At 41.2% G+C, this 25,817-nt stretch overlaps 1 protein-coding gene across 1 annotated transcript in view; it reads right to left on the bottom strand.

Annotated features, from left to right (window-relative positions):
- LOC115160638 (inactive dipeptidyl peptidase 10) overlaps positions 1 to 25,817 on the bottom strand; it is a 218,378-nt gene that overhangs the window by 114,681 nt on the left and 77,880 nt on the right. Inside the window, exons 4-7 of the mRNA XM_029710857.1 lie at positions 18,363 to 18,457; positions 18,024 to 18,098; positions 5,823 to 5,875; positions 5,395 to 5,476 (exon numbers count right to left, since the gene is read on the bottom strand). Of these exons, the coding sequence (XP_029566717.1) occupies positions 5,395 to 5,476; positions 5,823 to 5,875; positions 18,024 to 18,098; positions 18,363 to 18,457 (305 nt within the window). The remainder of the gene's footprint in view (positions 1 to 5,394; positions 5,477 to 5,822; positions 5,876 to 18,023; positions 18,099 to 18,362; positions 18,458 to 25,817) is intronic.

Below are 25,817 nucleotides of genomic sequence, written 5' to 3'. Positions count from 1 at the left end.
AAGCAGTACCCAAAAACTTCCAAACAAATAGCTGACATAACCCTCAGTAGGCAAGCACTATATTCAGTTACTTTCAACACTGGGGTATGTAAATGCAGAATATTGCAAGTCTGGGGGGTAGCCCCGCCTGGGACTCAAACCTGGGTCTACCGACTATCAACCCAATCAAATCAAGCTTTATTTATCACATGCGTCGAATACAACAAATGTAGACCTTACCCGTGAAATGCCTATAAACCTTCAAGCTGCATACTGGACCCTATTCCAACTAAACTACTGAAGGAGCTGCTTCCTGTGCTTGGCCCTCCTATGTTGAATATAATAAATGGCTCCCTATCCACCGGATGTGTACCAAACTCACTAAAAGTGGCAGTAATAAAGCCTCTCTTGAAACAGCCAAATCTTGATCCAGAAAATATTTTAAAAACTATCGGCCTATATCGAATCTCCCATTCCTCTCAAAAAAAATGCAAAAGCTGTTGCGCAGCAACTCACTGCCTTCCTGAAGAAGAACAATGTATACGAAATGCTTCAGTCTGGTTTTGGACTCCATCATAGCACTGAGACTGCACTTGTGAAGTTGGTAAATTACCTTTTAATGGTGTCAGACCAAGGCCCTGCATCGGTCCTCGTGCTCCTAGACCTTAGTGCTGCTTTTGATACCATTGATCAGCACATTCTTTTGGAGAGATTGGAAACCCAAATTGGTCTACACGGACAAGTTCTGGCATGGTTTAGATCTTATCTGTAGGAAAGATATCAGTTTGTCTCTGTGGATGGTTTGTCTTCTGACAAATCAACTGTAAATGTCGATGTTCCTCAAGGTTCCGTTTTAGACCACTATTGTTTTCACTCTATATTTTACCTCTTGGTGATGTCATTCGGAATGTTAACTTTCACTGCTATGTGGACGATACACACCTGTACATGTCAATGAAACATGGTGAATCCCCAAAATTGCCCTCCCTGGAAGCCTGTGCTTCAGATATAAGGAAGTGGATAGCAGCAATTGTTTTACTTTTAAACTCGGAAGAAACAGAGATGCTAGTTCTAGGTCCCAAGAAACAAAGAGATATTCTGTTGGATCTGATAATTAATCTTGATGGTTGTACAATCATCTCAAATAAAACTGTGAAGGACCTCAGCATTACTCTGGACCCTGATCTCTCTTTTGACGAACATATCAAGAATATTTCAAGGACAGCTTTTTGCATCTTCGTAACATTGCAAAAATCTGAAACTTTCTGTCCAAAAATGTGGCAGAAAAATGTATCAATGCTTTTGTCATTTCTAGATTAGACTACTGCAAGGCTCTACTTTCCAGCTACCCAAATAAAGCACTAAATAAACTTCAGTTAGAGCTAAACACGGCTGCTAGAATCTTTACAAGAACCAAAACATTTGATCATATTACTCCAGTGCAAGCCTCTCTACACTGGCTTCCTGTTAAGGCAAGGGCCGATTTCAAGGTTTTACTGCTAACCTACAAAGCATTACATGGGCTTGCTCCTACCTATCTTTCTGATTTGGTCCTGCCGTACATACCTACATGTACGCTACGGTCACGAGACGCAGGCCTTCTTACTGTCCCTAGAATTTCTAAGCAAACATCTGGAGGTAGTGCTTTCTCCTATAGAGCTCAATTTTTATGAAATGGTCTGCCTATCCATGTGAGAGATGCAGACTCGGTCCCAACCTTCAAGTCTTTATTGAAGACTAATCTCTTCAGTAGGTCCTATGATTGAGTGTAGTCTGGCCTAGGGGTGTGAAGGTGAACGGAAAGGCACTGGAGCGACGTACCGCCCTTGCTGTTTCTGCCTGGCCGGTTCCCCTCGCTCCACTGGGATTCTCTGTCTCTAACCCTATTACGGGGGCTGAGTCACTGGCTTACTAGTGCTCTTCGATGCTGTCCCTAGGAGGGGTGCGTCACTTGAGTGGGTTGAGTCACTGACGTGATTTTCCTGTCCGGGTTGGTGCCCCCCTCGGGTTCGTGCCGTGGGGGAGGTCTTCTTGGGCTATACTCTGCCTTGTCTCCGGGTAATAGGTTGGTGGTTGAAGAGATCCCTCTGGTGGTGTGGGGGCTGTGCCTTGGCAAAGTGGGTGGGGTTATACCCAGCCTGTTTGGCCCTGTCCGTGGGTATCGTTGGACAGGGCCACAGTGTCTCCCGACCCCTCGTGTCTCAGCCTCCAGTATTTATGCTGCAATAGTTTATGTGTCGGGGGGCTAGGGTCAGTCTGTTATATCTGGAGTATTTCTCATGTCGTATCCGTTGTCCTGTGTGAATTTAAGTATGCTCCCTCTAATTCTCTCTCTCTTTCTCTTCTCTCGGAGGACCTGAGTCCTAGGACCATGCCTCAGGACTACCTGGCCTGATGAATCCTTGCTGTCCCCAGTCCACCTGGTCATACTGTTGCTCCAGGTTCAACTGTTCTGCCTGCGGCTATGGAACCCTGACCTGTTCACGACGTGCTACCTTGTCCCCGACCTGCTGTCTCTAACTCTGAATGATCGGCTATGAAAAGCCAACTGACATTTACTCCTGAGGTGCTGACATGTTGCACCCTCTACAACCACTGTGATTATTATTATCTGACCCTGCTGGTCATCTATGAACGTTTGAACATCTTGGCCATGTTCTGTTATAATCTCCACCCGGCACAGCCTGAAGAGGACTGGCCACCCCTCAGGGCCTGGTTCCTCTCTAGGTTTCTTCCTAGGTTCTGGCCTTTCTAGGGAGTTTTTTCTAGCCACTGTGCTTCTACATCTGCATTGCTTGCTATTTGATGTTTTAGGCTGGGTTTCTGTTCAGCACATTGTGATATCGGTTGATGTAAAAAGGGCTTTATAAATACATTTGATTCATTGATTGAATGCTTACTTACTTACAAGCCCTTAACCAACAGTGCAGTTCAAGAAGTGTTAAGAAAATATTTACCAAATAAACTAAAGTAAAAAATTATAAAAAGTAACACAATAAAATAACAATAACAAGGATTTTTACAGGGAGTACCGGTACCGAGTCAGTGTGCGGGGGTACAGGTTAATTAAGGTAATTTGTACATGTAGGTAGGGTTGAAGTGACTATGCATAGATAATAAACAGTGAGTAGCAGCAGTGTACAAAACAAATGGGGGGGGGGGGTGCCAATGTAAATAGTCCGGTGAACATTTGATTAGTTGTTGAGCAGTCTTATGGCTTAGGGATATAAGCTGTTAAGGAGCCTTTTGGTCCTACCGCTTGTCGTGCAGTAGCAGACAAAATAGTCTATAACTTGGGTGACTGGAGTCTCTGACAATTTTATGGGCTTTCCTCTGACACCGCCTATTATATAGGTCCTGGGTGGCAGGAAGCTTGGCCTCATGTACTGGGCCATATGCACTAGCTTCTGTAGCACCTAATGGGCAGATGCCGAGCAGTTGCCATACCAGGCGGTGATGCAACCGTTCAGGATGCTCTCGACGGTGCAGCTGTAGAACTTTTTGAGGATCTGGGGACCCATGCCAAATCTTTTCAGTCTCTTGAGGGGTAAAAGGTTTTGTTGTGCCCTCTTCACGACTGTCTTGGTGTGTTTGGACCATGATAGTTCATTGGTGATGTGGAACTCGTTGGTGATTTGAAACTCTCGACCCGCTCCACTACAGCCCCGTTGATGTTAATGGGGGCCTGCTCAGTCTGCCTTTTCCTGTAGACCACGATTAGTCCATTGTCTTGCTCACATTAAGGGAGAGGTTGTTATCCTGGCACCACACTGCTGGTTCTCTGACCTCCTCCCTATAGGCTATCTCATCGTTGTCGGTGACTGTTGTGCCGTCAGCAAACTTAATGATGGTGTTAGAGTCATGTTTGGACACACAGTCATAGGTCAAGAGGGAGTGCAGGAGGGGACTAAGTACACACCCCTGAGCGTTGAGGATCAGCGTGGCAGACGTGTTGTTTCCTACTCTTAACACCTGGGGGCGGCCCATCAGGAAGTCCAGGATCCAGTTGCAGAGGGAGGTGTTTAGTCCCAGGGTCCTTAGCTTAGTGATGAGCTTTGTGGACACTATGGTGTTGAACTCTGAGCTGTAGTCAATGAAAAGGATTCTCACATAGGTGTTCCTTTTCTCCAGATGAGAAAGGGCAGTGTGGAGTGAGATTGAGAGGGTCTAGGGTATCCTAGAGGATGCTGTTGATGTGAGCCATGACCAGGCTTTCAAAGCACGTCATGGCTACTGACGTGAATGCTAAGGGGCGATAATCATTTAGGCAGGTTACCTTCGCTTCCTTGGGCACAGGGACTATGGTGGTCTGATTGAAACATGTAGGTATTACAGAGGGGAGAAGTTGAAAATGTCAGTGAAGACACTTGACAGTTGGTCCTCGCATGCTTTGAGTACAGGTCCTGGTAATCTGTCTGGCCCCATGGCCTTCTGAATGTTGACCTGTTTAAAGGTCTTGCTCACATCGGCTCCTGAGAGCGTTATCACACAGTCATCCAGAACAGCTGGTGCTCTCGTTCATGCTTCAGTGTTGCAATGCCTCGAAACGAGCATAAAAGGCATTTAGCTCATCTGGTAGGCTCGCATCACTGGGAAACTCGCTTCTGAGTTTCCCTTTGTAGTCCGTAATAGTTTTCAAGCCCTGTCACATCTGACGAGTGTCAGAGCCAGTGTAAGTAGGACTCAACCTTAATCCTGTATTGACGCTTTGCTTGTTTGATGATTCGTCTGAGGGCATAGCGGATTTCTTATAAGCGTCCGGATTAGTCTCCCGCTCCTTAAAAGCGGCAGCTCTAGCCTTTAGCTCGATGCGGATGTTGCCTATAATCCATGGCTTCTGGTTGGGATATGTACGTACAGTCACTGTGGGGACATGTTCGATGCACTTATTGATGAAGCCGATGACTAAGGTGGTGTACTCCTCAGTGCCATTGGTTGAATTCCGGAACATATTCCAGTCTATGCAAGCAAGAAAGTCCTGTGGCATAGCATCTGCGTTTTCTGACCACTTCCGTTTTGAGCGAGTCATAGGTACTTCCTGCTTTAGTTTTTGCTTGTATGCAGGAATCAGGAGGATAGAATTATGGTCAGATTTGCCAAATGGAGGGCGGGGGAGAGCTTTGTACAGTATACATCTCTGTGTGTGGAGTAAAGGTGGTCTAGAGTGTTTTCCCGCCTGTGACTCAAACCTGGGTCTACCGACTATCAACCCAGTACATTAGCCATTACGCCAAGAATGCAAACTTCCTAATAGGAGTAATATTCAAAAGGAATGTGATATAGGATTGTGACTTTAACCACCCTTCTTCCGGGCACATGAAAAATCACAAAATATGCCTGTTGCATTATTCCCAATGGTAACAGGTGTGATATGGGAGGGTTGCATGTAGGAGTGGCAGCTTGTCTTTGACTTACCAGTTGCTGGCCTTGTACTCCCCATTCAGCGTACTGCAGAACAGAGTTAAGCACCTCCGGAGGGTCCAACTCCCATACCTCCCTGAAAAACAACAGTAAGTAACCAGTAAGACTGCTACCTAGAGCAGTGGAAGGCATTTACAAAGATACACCTTTAACTTCCGGATACACTGGTAACTCTAACTGTAAGTCGCTCTGGATAAGAGCATTTGCTAAATGACTACGATGTAAAATGTAAAAAAGCCCACTTCAAAACATTGTTTTATCATAAATATTGACATTTAAAAGGTCATGACTGACAAAATATTGAATTTCATTGTTTGTTGTGGATTCACCAGGCTCTTAGCATCCACCTGAGCTAAACTGCCTTAGAAGAGATTGTCTTGACACGTAAACAAACGCATGGTAAACAAGCACATGAAACATACCTTGTGTGAATGTTATAAATGCTATATGAGGCCATGTATGAATGCCGGTAAACCTAGAACAAAAGAGAGAAAAGAAAGAGGAGATTATTGCACGAAACATTAACGATGGAGGCAGCTTGGCTGATAACAACATCATAAAAACAGGCAGAGAAAGGCATCGAACAGAATAGACCAGTAGCTGTTTTCACAAATAGATTATGTGGACAATGTGATTTGCATGGTTGACAGCTGCGAGATGAGACATTTTAATTCCATCTGAGAAACCGATCATGGAACCCCCATGACTTTGTGTCTGAAAGCCTGAGAGAGAGAGAGAGAGAGAGAGAGAGAGAGAGAGAGAGAGAGAGAGAAAGAGAGAGAGAGAGAGAAAATCCAAATGGTCTGGGGTGTGAGTAAATCTGTCTGGATTCCCCTAGAGAAGCTGTGCCTTACATGATAATAGCATTCAGACCATACACGGGGAAGGAAACAGCCTCAATGTTGCAGTGTTTCATAATGATGACATGCTCCACACAGTTCAAATATAGACCAAGAAACATTATCTGACAGGAGTGTTATTGTACTGTATGGCAAATGCATTACAAACTGTGCAGAGAAATACTTTTTCCTCATTTTGTTGTGCTACAGCCTGAATTTAAAATGTATTAAATTGAGATTTTGTGTCACTTGCCTACACACAATACCCCAAAATGTCAAAATGGATCTATGTTTTTTGAAATGTTTACAAATTAATAAAAAATGAAAAGCTGAAATGTCTTGAGTCAATAAGTATTTAACCCCTTTGTTATGTCAAGCCTAAATACGTTCAGGAGTAAAAATGTCATATAATAAGTTGCATGGACTCACTCTGTGGGCAATAATAGTGTTTAACATGATTTTTGAATGACTACCTCATCTCTGTACACCAATGCCTCGCAAAGAAGGGTACCTTTTGGTAGACGGGTAAGAAAAACAAAAAAAAAGCATTGACTATCCCTTTGAGCATGGTCAAGTTATTAATTACACTTTGGATGGTGCATCAATACACCCAGTAACTACAAAGAGACAGGCGTCCGTCCTAACTCTGTTGCCGAAGAGGAAGGAAACCACTCAGGGATTTAACCATGAGACCAATGGTGACTTTACAACAGTTAGAGAGCTTAATGGCTGTGAAGGGCAAACATTTGGATGGATCAACAACATTGTAGTTACTCCACAATACTAATCTAAATGACATAGTGAAAAGAAGGAAGCCTCTACAGAATAAAACACATTTCCAAAAGGTGACACTAAAATGTATTGGCTCAGGGGTGTGAAAACGTACAGTACCAGTCAAAAGTTTGGACACACCTACTCATTCCATGATTTTTCTTAATGTACTGCTATTTTCTACAATGTAGAATAATAGTGAAGACATCAAAACAATGAAATAACACATATGGAATGTAATAACTGAAAAAAGTGTTAAATAAATCACAAAATAAACAAATATTTTATATTTGAGATTCTTCAAAGTAGCCACCCTTGGCCTTGATGACAGCTTTGCACACTCTTGGCATTCTTTCAACCAGTGTCTTGAGGTAGTCACCTGGAATGCATTTCAATTTACAGGTGTGCATTGTGAAAAGTTAATTTGAGGAATTTCTTTCCTTAATGTGTTTGAGCCAATCAGTTGTGTTGTGACATGGTAGGGTGATATACAGAAGATATCCCTATTTGGTCCATATTATGGCAAGAACAGCTGAAATAAGCAAAGAGAAACGACAGTCATTATTACTTTCAGAGATGAAGGTCAGTCAATACAGAAAATGTCAAGAACTTTGAAAGTTTATTTAAGTGCAGTCGCAAAAACCATCAAGCGCTATGATGACACTGACTCTCATGAGGACCTCCACATGAAAGGAAGACCCAGCGATACCTCTGCTGCAGAGGATAAGTTCATTAGAGTTACCAGCCTCAGAAATTTCAGACCAAATAAATACTTCACAGAGTTCAAGTAACAGACACATCTCAACATCAACTGTTCAGAGGAGTCTGCGTGAATCAGGCCTTCATGGTCGAACTGCTGCAAAGAAACCACTACTAAAGGACATCAATAATAAGAAGAAACTTGCTTGGGCCAAGAAACACGAGCAATGGACATTAGATGGGTGGAAATCTGTCCTTTGGTCTGATAAGTTCAAATTTGAAATGTTTGTTTCCAACCGCCGTATCTTTGTGAGAGGCAGAGTAGGTGAATGAATGATCTCCGCATGTGTGGTTCCCACCGTGACGCATAGAGGAGGAGGTGTGATGGTGTAGGGGTGTTTTGCTGGTGACACTGTCTGTGATTTATTTAGAATTCAAGGCATACTTAACCTACATGGCTACCACAGCATTCTGCAGTGATACGCCACCCCATCTGGTTTGGGCTTAGTGGGATTATCATTTGTTTTTCAACAGGACAATGACCCAACACACCTCCAGGCTGTGTAAGGGCTATTTGACCAAGAAGGAGAGTGATGGAGTGCTGCCTCAGATGACCTGGCCTCCACAATTACCAGACCTTAACTAAATTGAAATGGTTTGGGATGAGTTGGACTGCAGAGTGAAGGAAAAGCAGCCAACATGTGCTCAGCATATGTGGGAACTCTATGACTGTTGGAAAAACATTCATGGTGAAGCTGGTTGAGAGAATGTCAAGTGTGCAAAGCTGTCGTCAAGACAAAGAGTGGTTAATTTGAAGAATCTTAAATATGAAATACATTTTGATTTGTTAACACTTTTTTGGTTACTACATGATTCCATATGTGTTGTTACAGAATTTTGATGTCTTCACTATTATTCCACAATTTGCAAACATTTGTAAATAAATGCTTTCACTTTGTTTTGGGGTAATGTGTGTAGATGGGTGAACATTTTTTTTTAATCCATTTGATTTCAGGCTGTAATACAACAAAATGTGGAATAAGTCAAGGGGTATGAATACTTTCTGAAGACACTGTACGTGAAAAACAAAACACAATCATTAAAAACAGACACATTCTTGATTAAAAGGTCCCCTAACAGCCATCTGAAATGCCTTAGAGGCACCATTTCCTCCTATTTTAAAGTGCTCTGGTGATCATTCCACACGTAAGGTAAAAAATGATTGTAAAAAAACAATCAGGTGTATAAATCTATAATTTAACAATGAAGTAAGGTAAAGCGGAAGTTTATGCAGGAGGGCTTTATAAACAAAACGAGTGCAAAGCATAGATCTACAATACTTCACAGAGGGCCTGCCTGTTTTCTGATACAGAATGCAGTGATGTGCACTAACCCTATCGCCATAATAAAACCTAGTGGGCTTCAATACAGTGGCAGCTGCATTCATTTAGACAATATCTCCATCTCCATAGTCTATAACTGGTAAAATGTCGATTGAATGATTTGTTTTCTGCTATTTAATGAAAGGCATGACCTATAAAATAATAACATCTATAAAATAAGCTGATTTTAATTCTTAATTTCTCAACTAACTCATCCACATGCTTTTTGAAAGATAGCTTTTCGGAGATCCAGACGCCCCGATATTTGTAAGCGGGGACATGATCAATGAAGGCACCATCCAATGTACATATGCATAAATCATCAGACACATTTTTACGTGATTTGCAGAATAACATATACTTGGAGAATAACATATATATCTGTTTGAGCAGACAGGAGTCTTAAAACAGGGATGCCACGGCAGAGGATGGATAGCTCAAATTAAAAAGGTCTTCTTCACTCGGAAAGAACGTACTTCGCCACAGTGAATTATGCATAGCGCCTGAGGAAGGCAGAAGGGCTCGATGGAGGTGGCAACGACGGCAACGACGGACGGCGGTGGGGGCTGTTATAGTGGCGAGATTGATGAGTGATCGCTCCTCACTCCTGAAATAGTGTTGACAAGCTAAGATGAGTGATGTCAGAGTGAGGGGAGGGTGGAGAGTATACCTCCGATGGCTTTGACAAATGTATCCACTCCCTCTGTTGCTATTAGCTGCTGAGAAACAGAGATGCAGGTAGGGGTTAAACATCTGTGAAAACACATCCTTTGCTAGGAGGCAAAACACCCAAGTGTTAAGATGCGTTGTCTCTTTAAAACAAATTCAAGGTAAGCATTTGGAACTGGATGTGATGAGCTTTTGTGAAATATCAACGGCAGAACCCCAGACTCTTGTTCCCTGTGATGGCAAATTGCTGTTTACAAAAAGAGGAATGGACACTGTGACTTTTACTTGAACCCTATTGACTCCCTCCAGTTGGAGTTTTACTTCCGAACACACATTGACCTTTGGCAAAACATGTTTTACTGCTTGTGGGATACAACTTTGACCTTGAGGTGCTCCTTATATCTAGCTTTGATTAAATTGCTAATATCAACTCTCAGTTTCCATATCATGTGTACAGTTAGAGGACAATTTCCAAATGTTTCAAGTTGTTGCCCCTCCCCACATTCCTTCAAGAGCTGAGAAGCTCACATGGGCACAATGATCTTTGTGGTCAGCATGGTGATTTAATCAAAAACAAGGAGGTTGACATTTTCAACTCCCTTTGCTCTCAAATTTAAGCTGCAGCTCGATGATGAATATGAGTGGTACACTCAGCTCTGGGGACATGGACGTTTTATCAAACAACTAATCACACTGCAAAAGTTGAGTATAAAACCACACAGAGGGAACAGCCTCTGCCCAAACCAATGAAAAGCCCATGTCTTATTAAAACCTGTTGGGGCTATGGGGCAGTATTGAGAATTTTGAAAAAAATATGTGCCCATTTTTAACTGCCTCCTACACCAACTCAGAAGCTAGAATATGCATATTATTGTTCAGGTTTGGATAGAAAACACTCTGAATTTTCTAAAACTGTTTGAATGGTGTCTTTAAGTATAACAGAACTCATATGGCAGTCAAAATCCTGAGACAAATTCTGACAGGAAGTGGATACCTGATGTGTTGAATTACCTTTAAGCCTATGCCATTGAAACACACAGGGGCTTATTAATCGTTGAGCACTTCCTATGGCTTCCACTAGATGTCACCAGTCTTTTCAAAGTGGTTTGAATCTGCTACTGTGAGATCTGACCGAACAAGAGCCTTGGAACGGTGGTGGCCGATAAGACTCTGGCGCGCGAGTTTATGTTGGGTACTCTCGTTCCAATACGTTTTAAAAGAGAATGCGATCGTCCGCCTTGAATATTATTCATGTTCTGGTTGAAAAAGGCACTAATGATTTATGCTATACAACGTTTGACATGTTTGAACGAACGTAAATAGTTTTTTCCCCCTCTTTCATGAAGACAAGTCCGGCGGGCGTAGTTCATGTGCTAACGACACGGAGCTTTTTGGACATAAATTATGAGCTTTTTCGAACAAAACTACATTTGTTTATGGACCTGGGATTCCTGGAAGTGAGGTCTGATGAAGAGAATCAAAGGTAATGGATTATTTACATAGTATTTTCGATTTTAGATCTCTCCAACATGGCGGTTAGTCTGTCTCGCAAAGCGTATTTTTTCTGGGCGCAGTGCTCAGATTATTGCAAAGTGTGATTTCCCAGTAAGGTTATTTTTAAATCTGGCAATCCAGTTGCGTTCAAGAGATGTAAATCTATAATTCTTTGAATGACAATATAATATTTTACCAATGTTTTCGAATAGTAATTATTTACTATGTTGTGCTGATTGACTGGCGGTTATTGGAGGGAAAAGATATCCTCAACATCAACGCCATAGTAAAACGCTGTTTTTGGATATAAATATGAACTTGATAGAACAAAAAATGCATGTATTGTCTAATATAATGTCCTAGGAGTGTCATCTGATGGAGATTGTCAAAGGTTAGTGCATAATTTTAGCTGGTTTTCTGCTTTTGGTGACGCGTGTCTTTGCATTGACAAAACATTACACACAGCTATTTTCAATGTACTGTCCTAACATAATCTAACTTTATGTTTCCGCCGTAAAGCCTTTTTGAAATCGGACAACGTGGTTAGATTAAGGAGATGTTTATCTTTCAAAGGGTGTAAGATAGTTGTATGTTTGAGAAATGTGAATTATGACATTTAATTGTTTTCAAATTTGGCGCTCTTGATATTTCACCTGTTGTTGATAGGGTGTACCAGGGGTGGGACGCTTGCATCCCACATAGCCCATAGAGGTTAATGACAATTTCCATCACCACGTTCCTCCATTTCTGTCACGTTCGTCGAAAGGAGCGAACCAAGGCGCAGCGTGCGTATAGTTCCACATATTTTATTTCAAAGTAAACCTTAACAAAGAAACAACGAACGTCCAGTACAGAGCGCACTAAGGCACTAACTGAAAACAATATCCCACAACACAGGTGGGAACAATGGGCAACTTAAATACGATCCCCAATTCCTCTAATTGGGAACCATACAAATACCAACATAGAAATAGAAATGCTAGAAACCCCCCTAGTCACGCTCTGACCTATACACCATAGAGAACCCAGAGGGCTCTCTATGGTCAGGGCGTGACAATTTCAAATATCATCTGATGATTACATTTTCCACACACCGACCATCCTTTCCTTCCTCCTATTCCACAGTCAAGGTGAATCGCCCGCTCCTTCCTCCCATATTAGATTTACAAATCTGATTGAATCAAATTAAAACATGGATTCTCCTGGTTTATGGGAGAGGTTTGGAAGATCACGCTTCTGGATATTACCCAGAGATCTCCTCATCTCTGGCATTGTGTGGTGCATGCCAGGGAGCGGGGAGCCACAGATGAAAACAAACTATTAAATATGTAGACTGGCTCAAAACAGGTTTAGGTGGTCTTCTATACTGCCTCAGAGAAGAGTACACTGGACCAGTTAATGGAGCAATGCATGCCAAGGTTTACAATGGGTGCTTTCAGCCTTTGGGTAAAATATGACACAAAATAGTTTTTGTCCCCTACATTTTTGGGTCTGCTTGTACATGTGAATTTTCCTACATAGTAATAACATGTTTAATACTATAATTTACTGTGTTATACAGTAGGATAGTAGAATTACCATGTGAGTGTTTGTTGTTGTATCTAATCATTAGGTCTGTGACGATACCTGTATCACAATATGTTTTCCATGTCAAAAATTAAAACACGAAGCGTACCTGCTGTACGCAAAATATTGTGTTCTATAGCTTGGAAAATAAATAAATGTGACAACATAATGGTGTTTGTTTCCAATATTAGGGCTGTTTTCCTAAAGAAGTTAAATCCGCATCGTGTTTTGTTTCCTTCCCACGATACTAATGAGTATTGCGATACTGGTATCGTCCCACCCCTACTAATGTTCTGTCTAAAGAACAAGTGCCTTGTCTGCATTGAGAAAATAAAGGCCTAGTTTACTCCCCTTATTCGAACATGACCACACTTAATGCACAACTTTGCTCAAGCTGTACTGAAAGGGTTACAGAGGAGCCTTTAATCAAATACAGCAAAGAAACTTAAGCAACTCGTAGGACCAACAGAGCAGAGAGAGCCAGTGAAGCAGTTTTCCAGCACTGTCAACCCAAAACAAGTTAAATTGTGACTCCAGCCCCACTGGGATCGATCCATTTGTAAGCGAAAAGGGGGGATAGAAGAAAACTCCCCAGTTTGGGAATTATTTTAGGCTATAAGCCACTCCAGAAGTTTCTGTGCAAGGAACGTAAGAGCCGTCTGAACCCCTAAGAGGATCAAAGCAAAGTGATCCCTGAAGCTACCGGTGTCATATAATTATTTGCTAACTTGTCATATTTTGTGCACAGTGTCCACCCAGTGTGGATGACAGGATCACTGCGACCCTCTCAGTACAGCAGTCAGTATGGGTCCCTCAGGCTACCACAGCAATTCTCGGCCCTCACAGCACGTTGGCTCCCTCAGATTTACTATAATAGCATGGGTCCTCAAGGTGCCAGCACTGTGAAGGCCCTTCAGTCTCAAAGGTCTACCCAATCTAGACCCATTTAGAGGGCTTGGGAATATGGATACGGTGATAACAGTGTTTATGGCCCCAGGTGCTGCTTTTGGTCTGTTAAATCACACATCATTGAGCTATTTGGGTTCCCGTGACCACCGAATGGTCCTGATGAGATAGCTCTAATAGATTCTCCTTCTTCCTCTTCCTTTGCATCACATCTTTGATTCCCGCCAGGCTTATTTGTTTGGATATCAGCATTTTGGGATAAGGCAAGGTAGGACCTACGTGTCCAGCCTTTGTTCATTTGAAGGAAGCGAGCCACTGAATATAAAGACTACTTCATCAATGTTAGCCAATGTTTTATCCATCACGAGGATGTATCTGAAAGCAACTGAAAAGCAACTGAATTCTTAATCTATTTCCCTCACCAAAATGTCAGAAACACAATTGTGATGTGATAGGCTATTTGTGGTTTAACAATGTGAGACAAAATAATTGTGCAGTTGTCTATTTGACTTATATCTGTCATCAAACAAAATAAAACACAATTTCCTTACAGAGCGTTTTAATGATTGTAGAGGACACCCAAATAGCATATCATCTACGTCATGTAAAGTAAACAATGGACTTCATTATTATACTCCACAGGTAAACATAAATCCTGTTTATACACCTTTGTTTGGTGAGGTACTCCACCCACTCCAACCTGATTAGCTTGCATCTATTAGCAAATTTCCATTGCAAACACAATGCACTGGATCAACATAGACTTTACTAGAGGATTTACAAGATGCAAGAGCATTACAAGATGTTTACCAGCAAAGAAAACAGAGCCTATTATCATAATTGACAAACATACACAGACATTATGTGTTTATCAAGTTTAATCGCTCTCGGATACCTCAGTAATGAGATAATGGCATGTAATCCTCGAGCTAGGTGAGACTACCAGAGATGTCCTCAATGCACTCGGTCAACAACTTCCCTCTACACTGGTGAAAAGAATTTAGAGAATTGATGTATATAACACATTTTGTAGTTATTAACAGTCAGCATAGATTACTTTTGAAGAGTGAGAACATATGGGATCTCTTGCATCTAATGAAGATTAGTTTGATGTTGATGATGGACATACTTGTTCAAATGCCACAACCTTATTCCGTGCTTTCTTTTCATTCCAACATGCTGTACCAGTATTGCCCTGTTTGCTCAACTAAACAATTTCCCAAGGGTCCAGAGGTTGTTTTCATACAGTAGATGCCCAAAGGGGTTCTGAACATAGAATTATATAATGAAGAAATGACAGCCTCTTTACATATCTTTCACAATAAATTCTGAGCTTGTCCTTCTTTAACATACAACATAACACTATGCGGCTGTCACGGGTGTCGTATGGATTGGACCAAAACGCAGAGGGAAAATGTATACTCATCTTCTTTTTATTAGGCAGAAAAAAGGAAAACCAAAACACATGTATACAAAAACAACGACGATAAACAGTCCTGTAAGGCGCACAGCTATACGAGGAACAACTACCCACAAAATCCCATAGAAAAACACCCCTCTTAAATAGGACCTTCAATTAGAAGCAACTAGGAGCAGCTGCTTCCAATTGAAGGTCAACCCAACAAACACGCATAGAAATAGACATACTAGAACTAACATAGAAATAGACTAACAAGAACATAACCAAACAAACCCCGAAACACTCTAAACAAACACGCCTCTTAAAACAGAACATAGCCCAACAAACCCCGAAACACTCTAAACAAACACACCCCTGCCACGTCCTGACCAAACTACAATAACAAATAACCCCTTATACTGGTCAGGACGTGACAGCGGCAAAAGAAAGGGATTGCACAGAGAACTGAAGTTATTTTTAGCCAGCACAAGAATCACAGGAAATATGCAAATAAATTAAGATTAATCTCATTGTCGGTAATCCTCATAGTTGATCCCTTCCAGAGTAGAGGGTGTAATTTGCATATCTAATTTCGCATCTACACGTTTCTGATGGAAACATGGCCACTGCTATATTAATTAATGAACGTGACCTGTCAATTGCAGGCAACAACATTTTTTAGCACTTGTCATTCCGCCCCCGAGCACCGTGAATTATACTGTACATACAGACTCAGTCACATCAACTAAATGTTTTTAAGTTATGATAAAAAACGTACTTTTTACTCCGCTGTAGGATGATTTTTGAAATTGTTTTTAATATCTGTGTAAACCCTACTTGCAGGCCTGATGTGGCCTGTAGACCATGAGTTTCAGGCTACTGTATTAGGGTAAATCTAGGCCTCAAAATAAGGCCTTATAAGATATGTAACGTATTGTCATAAAGAACACAATTATTGTCACGAATCCCACCGAAGGTGGCTCCACTGCCTGCTCGGGCGGCGCTCGGCGGTCGTCGTCACCGACCTACTAGCCGCCGTTGATCCCTTTTTCCTTTTCGTTTGGTATGTCTTATTGTTTGCACCTGTTCCTCATTTGGTCTTTTGATTTTGGTTATTTAAGCCTGGTTAGCCCGCCCAGTGTTGTGCGGGATTATTTTAGCGTCAGGTTGTGTTTTTGTAGTTGGATGTGCTGGCGATTTACTACGGTAATATTGTATGCATGCTGTGCACCTGTTATGGGCACTTGGCATTTTTTCCACACCATTTGTGTTGGCGTAAATAAACACAAAGTTCCGTACCTCTGCTCTCTGCGCCTGACTCCTACCACCACTCCTAGCAACCGTCTGACAATTATAATGATAATATTTTCCTAGAAACTCACTTGGTGGCCAAAGGACTGAAAATGTATGAATTCAACAACTACCGTAAATTCCGAACTATAAGCCGCAACTTTTTTCCCACGCTTTGAACCTCGCGGCTTAAACAATGACGCGGCTAATATATGGATTTTTCCCGCTTTCAATTTTTTTTTTCCAAAAAAACACATTCTGTGACATGCTCAGTTTTTTGCCGGCATGAAGCTTTCATTAGACCAATGAAATTGCCGAACGGGTTAAGGTCAAACAACTTTTTTGTTTACTGTTTAGATTTAAATCGAGCGCTCTCAAACTTCCCATCATTCTGATTACGGTAGTCATTTTGTCACCCTCATCATGGCAAAGACACAGAGAAATGCATATGATGCAGCTTTCAAGTTGAAGGCGATTGATCTGGCTGTTGGAAAAGGAAATAGAGCTGCTGCACGGGAGCTTGGTCTTAATGAGTCGATGATAAGACGTTGGAAACAGCAGCATGAGGAATTGACTCAGTGCAAAAAGACAACTAAAGCTTACTGCTAATTTTTTATTTTTCGTTACAAGCCGTGTTTCGTTAAAGCCTATTTATTTTTCTTACAAGCCGTGTTTCGTTAAAGCCTATTTATTTTTGTTACAAGCCGTGTTTCGTTAAAGCCTGTGTAAAGTTAATTTGTTTTAATGTATCGGTAGGCACCTGCGGCTTATAGATATGTACGGCTTATTTATGTTCAAAATATATATCTTTTTTAAATTGAGTGGGTGCGGCTTATATTCAGGTGCGCTTAATAATCCGGAAATTACGGTATGTCTTTGTCACTAACAAATACAGTCATGGGTGGTGACTCTACAATTCACTTGAAAAGACAAGGCACACTTCGAAATTAGATTTGGAGGCGTGGCTTAGTGCTGATAATACTCAAATCTGGACCCCTTACAGAGTCACAGTGACTCCATCGGTTTGAGTAATAACTACAACATTACTTTAAGTAACTGTATTCAGATATATTAAGCGCAACGGGTTTCCTCAAAAGTTCTGAGTATTGACAGCACATTGGTGTTTACAGTCTTGAGGCTCCCACGCTAGCTCATTTTTTTTCATTGAGGCTAAAAATGGACCAGCCCATAATTTGTTTGCCCAAATGCCAGATGGCCAGTCCGCCCCTGTACACACGGAATGGTGTGGGTGTTTGGTCAACAGTCCCACTGTATAGTTGGCTGACTTCAAGATGTGTGTCTTGTAGTGCACAAGCTTGTATGGTACTCTAGTATGCATATATTTAAGATTGAGTTTGTTGATTTGATGGAGTTAGTGTGTTCCAGAATGTGTGAGAGACCGAGCGTATGGGAGAGAGAGAGAGAGCGAGAAAGAGGAAGAGAGCGAGAGTGAGCATAATTGTGTTTTGTACTGTAGGCTACTCTACCAGTCCAATTATCTGCAAAAGCAATTACTTTTCATATTTTATGAATAATGAGGGTATGTGACTTTTTCACAACAGCAGGACAAAAACCTAGAGTAAGAGCAGGAAAGTAAGAGCAGTTTACCTGTTTAACATCATAGGCAAAGAGCACATATCTCAAGTCCGGGGAAACAGAGTACTTTGCAACGTTGAAATTGACCTAGAAGACAAAAAAGACAGAAAGCGAGAGAGAGCACTTGTAAGCGCGCATACTGTATCACTTTGCTGACATGTCAGTTTGAGTGATATATGTGCTTCTACATCTGCATTGCTTGCTGTTTGGGGTTTTAGGCGGGTTTTCTGTATAGCACTTTGTGACATCGGCTGATGTAAAAATTGCTTTATAAATACATTTTACTTATATGCATGTGTGTCAGTGTCTGCATGTGCATGCATTTTCAGATGGTAAAAGGTTTACACTTACGAACGTTGTGTTTGTCAGTACAATATCCGTTTCATTGGTGAGGATGTTAAACTTGATGACGTGGCCATCGCGATTCCTATAGATGACTTCTGAGTCTGTGAAAGGAGAAATAAAGAAGATTAAACAGGTCTTGGCAATGGAAGTTTGACAATGGAAGTTTCCATTCTATCCCCATGTCCTTGTTTTCTTCAACATAGCAAAAACAGAATGGCCAGTACCTTGTCACATCATTGTGTCTGGAAAATCAAGAAACAATAGTATCATGACGGCACTGACTCCATTCATATGCATTTGCTTGTGACTGCACTGTGATGAAGCAAAATAATAATTGAATTAGTGTACAGAAACACAAATAAAGAGCCACCTTGAGTTTTCATTTTCTACAAAACCTGCATGTTCTTTGTCCTGTGTGCTAGTTGTTGGATGCCACAGCTTTGTTTGCTGTGTGATGTGCAGACATGTCCCTGAAATTTCATCCAGCAAGGGAGTACGGCAAATGGCAGGTCACACGAATGCATACACACACACAGTGATCAAATGAAACAATGCATTGCTACCTTTATAATCACTAACTCATAGATGAGTTACGATCAAATGCAAACAAAACAAGATGGAGGACAATCCATAAAGCTCTGTGTGGAAACAAGCTGGGACAAATAAATTGTAATTAAGTTATCCATCTCTGTCAAAGGTGAGGGCGGTTATGCACCTGACATGGCAACCCCACCAGACCTGGCAACCCCGGCAGATATTGGAATCCTACAGTAGGAGGTGATCAGCTATTACCGTTTCTCAACTTTCTCAATTGTCCGTCAAACATTTTCTCATTCCCAGCCAATCAGGGCCCTGTCATCGTGCTATAGTTACTATGGGTTTGATTGATGAGTGATGGGGCTCTCACGGCCATATCCCGCCCCATACATTTGTACCTGTCATAACCTATCACAGACATAAATGTCATCATCGAAGACAAGTAATCTGATGCCACAAAACCACTGGTCAAAATACTGGTGTTTACCATAGAAATAAGGACATTCAAAACCAAATGCCAAAATTAACCCCCTACAGTACAACATTTTTTATCAGAGTTTGAGTGTTTGTTTATATTTATATATTTTGGAGTGTTGTAATCACTTAGGGAATGCTGTGCTTCTCACGCATCATCATTAAGGCACAACATCTGTGTCGGAAAATGAGCATGAGACGTGAGTGTGTGTGTCTGTGTCAGTGTGTTTGTCAGTGTTTGCATATGTGCATGCACACACACACGTGTCTGTGTGTGTGTGTCAGTGTGTCTGGATCTATGCGTGCGCATGCGTGTCTGGGTGTGCATGCGTCTGTGTCTGCGTGAAGGTCAACGTTTGGCATGGTAATGAAGTAGCTTTAGAAGTAAACAGACCCGTCCTTGCAAACAGTGTCTCACCCCAAACAGATGCCAACCATGAGTTTGGACAGAGCAGCGTACCCTCAGGAATACTCTTGGCTTTTCAAAAGAACAGCAGTTTAGAGCCGGCTGGCCCACTGACAAAACAGGAGCAGAACCCATCCACGATCTGAATGTTATCGTCCTGCTGTAGATGCTCCGGTCACCTTGGCTTCTGCATGCGCCACAGATTCAAAAAGAATCTCTCACTGAAATAAAAATCTCTGGCTCTGAGCCTGTGACGCAGATAAAGTTTGACACACTCATGTAGGATGTAGCACAAATTTTGACTTTATCACAATTACTGTTAGTTATTGTGCATTGGGCAAATTTGGGAGCTGTTACCCTAACCTTTCATTTGGAGTTTAATTGAGATAAGGGTGAGAGGATGTTGACTATTTTGACAGATAAAAGCATCTTGCTCATGATCTTGAAAACATTGCCAGCCACTGATAGTCATGGTCTCCGTGCTGTGCTTGTTTCCTTAAATAATGGAAAGATTCCACGCTGGAAACTACAAGCTAAGACTCTAATGTATAAGTAATATTCTACGTCTGTAAAATGTTGAATAATAAATAACTCTGGTCCTTCTACCGGTCTGAAAATCCCCAGTTTAGGATTGGGCTGGTGGTTTACCCTGCCCTCACACCCTACCATCCTCAAGCTCCATCTCAATCCCCCTCCAGCAGCCCTCTGTAAACTTAACTCAAAACCATGGTAGACAGACAAGGCTTTTAGTAGGGCTGCGCCCCGGCTGTGGAACATACAGCCAGACTCAGTCAGGGGTGCAGTGTCCCTCCATTTCAACTTAAAACATTACTCTTTCCATTTTCACAGACTTCAGTTGAATACTACTCAATCTTATAATTGTAACTTTCATAAGACTTCATAGACATGGTCAAGACACATGAATTTGAGCTTCTTACAGTGCCTTCAGAAAGTATTCACACCCCTTGACTTTTTTTTCCCACATTTTGTTGTGTTACAAAGTGGGATTAAAATTGATGTAATTGTAATTTTTTTGGTCAAATATCTACACAAAATACTCTGGGATGTCAAAGTGGAAAGAAAATTCTAACATTTGTAAAACAAAAATAAATAAAAAAGAAAACACAAATATTTCTTGGTTAGATAAGTATTCAATCCCCTGAGTCAATACATGTTAGAATCACCTTTGGCAGTGATTACAGATGTTAGTCTTTCTGGGTCTCTAAGAGCCTTCCACACCTCAACTGTGCAACATTTGCCCATAATTATTTTCAAAATTCTTCAAGCTCTGTCAAATTGGTTGTTGATCATTGCTAGACAACCATTTCCAGGTCTTGCCATAGATTTTCAAGCAGATTTAAGTCAAAACTATAACTTGGCCACTTTGTAAATGTTTTAAAGTCACCATTGTTAGGAAGGACACCTTTATATTTGTAGTGACTGGGTGTATTGATACACCATCAAAATGTAATTAACACCATGCTCAAAGGGATATTTAAACTGCTTTTTTTTACCCATCTACCAATCTGTGTTTGAAATTCACTGCTCGACTGAGGGCCCTTACAGATAATTGTATGTGTAGGGTACAGAGATGAGGTAGTCATTCAAAAATCATGCTAAACACTATTATTGCACACAGTCCATGCTCCAACCAATTATGTGACTTGTTAAGCACATTTTTACTGCTGAATTTATTTAGACTTGTCATAACAAAGGGGTTGGATACTTATTGAGTTGAAGACATTTCTGCTTTTCGTTTTTAATTTATTGTAAAAAAATCAAAATACACAATTCCACTTTGATATTATGGGGTATCATGCGTAGGCCAGTGACACAAAATTTAAGCTGTAACACAACAAAATGTTCAGGCTGATAAAACAACCAAATGTGGAAAAAGTCAAAGGGTGTGAATACTTTCTGAAGGCACTGTACATGTTTATATAAGTAGCTAATGGTGGCTTAGTCAGGTATTAGCCAATTAGGCCTAATGAATGACTAATAATTCCTAATAAAGTCCTAATTAGCAATTTATACTGCAAATCACTGCCTATAATGTGATCCCTATACTGGCGCTACCAAAGTCTGGATCATTTTCTTCGAGCGATGACTTGCCTACTGTTATAGACTACACACAACACTAATGTCATTAAAATGCAGTCATATGTCACGGTTGTCGTAGGGTTGAGACCAAGACGCAGCGGGAAAATGTACACTCATCTTCTTTTATTTATGTGAAGAAGGAAAAACACCAAAAACGTATACAAAACACAAAACGAACTTGACAGTCTTGTCAGGCACACATAGCTAAACAAGAACAATCTTCCACAAAATACTAACACAAAAACATACCTATTTATAGGAACCTCAATCAGAGGCAACTAGAAAACACCTGCCTCCAATTGAGAGTCCAACCCCCAATTAACTAAACATAGAAATACAAATGACTAGACTAAACATAGAAATACATAAACATAGAACAGTGCCCAAAACCCGGAATAATAAATCAAACACCCAACTACTAACACAACCAGCCCGAACCACATAAAACAAATACCCCCTGCCACGTCCTGACCAAACTACAATAACAAATAACCCCTTTTACAGGTCAGGACATGACATCATACATGCATTATGTGACCAATATCTGTGTTGATCTTACTGAAAGCTGTCTGAAACATTGTCCTGGATTTAAACAGACGCATGTTATTGCCTACCGACCATGCGCCTTTTAAAGGCAATTTTGCTGACGTTCGCAGAGCTTACATTCACAGAAAATGCTGTAGATGTCGGCTCAATTGAAAATGACCTTAAATGTCTGGCGTTATTCACTTGTCGACAACGGACCTTTGATTGAATCCCGGCCATTGTCTACATGAGTCACACCAATATGTTTACAAACAATCCCAGTTGAATGACCTATCATATCAACGCACCATATTCCTTCTCCTATCTTCGTCAAACAGCTGAGAAACAGGTCATTATAATGGACAAGAGTTGTGAAGTCATCAAACAGATATCATTAGTCAGATTGTAATGGAAAGGGCAGTATTGGAAAGGGCTCCTAGTCGAAATAGATGTGATTGAGGGGTTATGAGAGCTATGCGCTTCCTCACCAGACATACTCTTAGTGAAATTTTGAGGGTACTAAGCTAACATATGGAATTGTTTTAAGATGGTCATACCATAGATCATTTAGCTATTTGATTTGAAATGTTAGGTATAAAAAAATATAAAATGTAGAATTTTTTCTTTAGCACTTTAGTACATTGAATAACACATTGATAAATGTAAAAAAAGAGGAGGATTAATGTTTTGAAGTGTCTGTCATACATCTACAGTGCATTCGGAATAATTCATACCCTTTACTCAATACTTTAGTGAAGCACCTTTTGCAGCGATTACAGACTTAAGTCTTCTTGGATATGATGCTACAAGCTTGGCACACCTGTATTTGGGGAGTTTCTCCCATTCTTCTCTGCAGATCCTCTCAAGCTCTGTCAAGTTCGATGGGGATCGTCGCTGCACAACTATTTTCAGGTCTCTCCAAAGATATTCGATTGGGTTCAAGTCCGGGCTCTGGCTGGGCCACTCAAGGACATTCAGAGACTTGTCCCGAAGACACTCCTGTGTTGTCTTGGCTGTGTGCTTAGGATCATTGTCCTGTTGGAAGGTGAACCTTCGCCCCATTCTGAGGTCCTGATCGCTCTGGAGCAGGTTTTCATCAAATACCTCTTCATTCATCTTTCCCTCCATCCTGACTAGTCTCCCAGTCACTGCCTCTGAAAAACATCACTACAGCATGATGCTGCCACCACCATGCTTCACCGTAGCGATAGAGTCAGGTTTCCCCCAGACATGACGCCTGGCATTCAGGCCAAAAACTTCAATCTTGGATTAATCAGACCAGAGAATCTTGATTCTCATGGTCTCAGAGTCCTTTAGGTACCTTTTGGCAAACTCCAAGTGGGTTTTCATGTGCCTTTTACTAAGGAGTGACTTTCGTTTGGCCACTCTACCATAAAGGCCTGATTGGTGGAGTGCTGCAGAGATGGTTGTCCTTGTGGAAGGTTCGCATGGCTGTGTGCTCGATTTTATACACCTCAGCAATGGGTGTGACTGAAATAGCCAAATCCACTAATTTGAAGGGGTGTCCACATACACTTGTCCATGTAGTTTTTAAGAAAGCTCAGGAAATATTTTTGTTTTTTTGGACATATATTTAACACATTACTTTAACGACCTCCATACTTCCATTAGTTTGCATAGGTAACCTTCAGATGAGTCCCATACCACTTGTGGGGGCCATAGATTAAGTCTCCCCTTTCCATAGAGGGGTCATACGTCTGTAGGCCAAACCGTTCGGACGCTGCATATGTTTTCATGAGAAGAACGATTTTTGGGATGTCTCATGATCTGACAAACCAATGTAGCTTGGCCACCTTCCACCACAGATGCGGAAGGCCGACATAAGCAGATGCGGTGGATTGAGATGTAGCCCATGCTAAATATCTGATATCTATAGATTAAACAGACAGATTTTGGGGATGGGGATTTTTTTTATTATGTTACTTAGGTTTTCTTAAGGACTAGCCACAGTGCAAAAAAAAAGATCATGAACACAACCCGCTTATACTCTAGATCTATGAATGAAAGCATTGGGGATTCAATTGGCATTTGGCAGATCAGGTTTCACAGGTAATGGTTGATTAATACACTAGGAGTGCAGACGCTCAGGGCCAAGGGAGAACAATGGACAATGAAATATGCAAAACACAACTGCATTATTTATTCCAAGGTTATGTAACAGATGAACGCAGTAGCACTGATCTCTAAGGTTCTCCAAAATGTCAGAACCGGTCAAACTCAGAGCTTACTTGGCAAAGAATAAACTCGTAAGTGCCTGAGTCCACAGTGTTCTCTACGGTGTGCACCACATGTCTTATGGATAGGCATGTTACACAATGTGCAGAAGACATTGCGACAGCACTACTCGTCAGTGTGCTGTAAAAAGAGGGCATGTATAGTCCACAGTGTTCAAGCTATTTCATAACTTGCATTAGCATGTGCCTCTGCTACTGAATAAAAGTATCATGGAACGTCAAAGACTTCGAATCAGCCTGCTGCAGTCGCCTCAGTGAATCTAACTTTGGATTTCCGGAGCAATTAGCATCCCCATAAATCTACACATATCACAGCTGACAAAGACAGACGGCCAAGAAGATATGTGCAATTTTAGCAATTTCTCATCAGGACCCATGATATGTACACTACCGTTCAAAAGTTTGGGGTCACTTAGAAATGTCCTTGTTTTTTAAAGAAAATCACATTTTTTGTCCATTAAAATAACATCAAATTGATCAGAAATACAGTCTAGACATTGTTAATGTTGTAAATGACTATTGTAGCTATAAACCTTATTATCAGCAACCATCACTCCTGTGTTCCAATGGCACATTGTGTTAGCTAATGCAAGTGTATCATTTTAAAAGGCTAATTGATCATTAGAAAACCCTTTTTCAATTATGTTAGCACAGCTGAAAACTTTTGTTCTGATTAAAGAACAATAAAACTGGCCTTCTTTAGATTAGTTGAGTATCTGGAGCATCAGCATTTGTGGGTTCGATTACAGGCTCAAAATGGCCAGAAACAAATAAATTCTTCCGAAACTCGTCAGTTTATTCTTGTTCTGAGAAATGAAGGCTATTCCATGCGAGAAATTGCCAAGAAACGAAAGATCTCGTACAACGCTGTGTACTACTCCCTTCACAGAACAGCGCAACTGGCTCTAACCAGAATAGAAAGAGGAGTGGGAGGCCCCGGTCCACAACTGAGCAAGACAAGTACATTAGAGTGTCTAGTTTGAGAAACAGATGCCTCACAAGTCCTCAACTGCCAGCTTCATTAAATAGTACCTGCAAAACACCAGTCTCAACGTCAACAGTGAAGAGGCGACTCCGGGATGCTGGCCTTCTAGGCAGAGTTGCAAAGAAAAAGCCATATCTCAGACTGGCCAATAAAAATAAAAGATTAAGATGGGCAAACGA

This window comes from Salmo trutta, chromosome 24, assembly GCF_901001165.1.
Source record: "Salmo trutta chromosome 24, fSalTru1.1, whole genome shotgun sequence".
Taxonomy (NCBI): Eukaryota; Metazoa; Chordata; class Actinopteri; order Salmoniformes; family Salmonidae; genus Salmo; species Salmo trutta.
The sequence above is the reverse complement of the archived record's forward strand: the minus strand, read 5'-3'. Positions and strand labels throughout refer to the sequence as shown.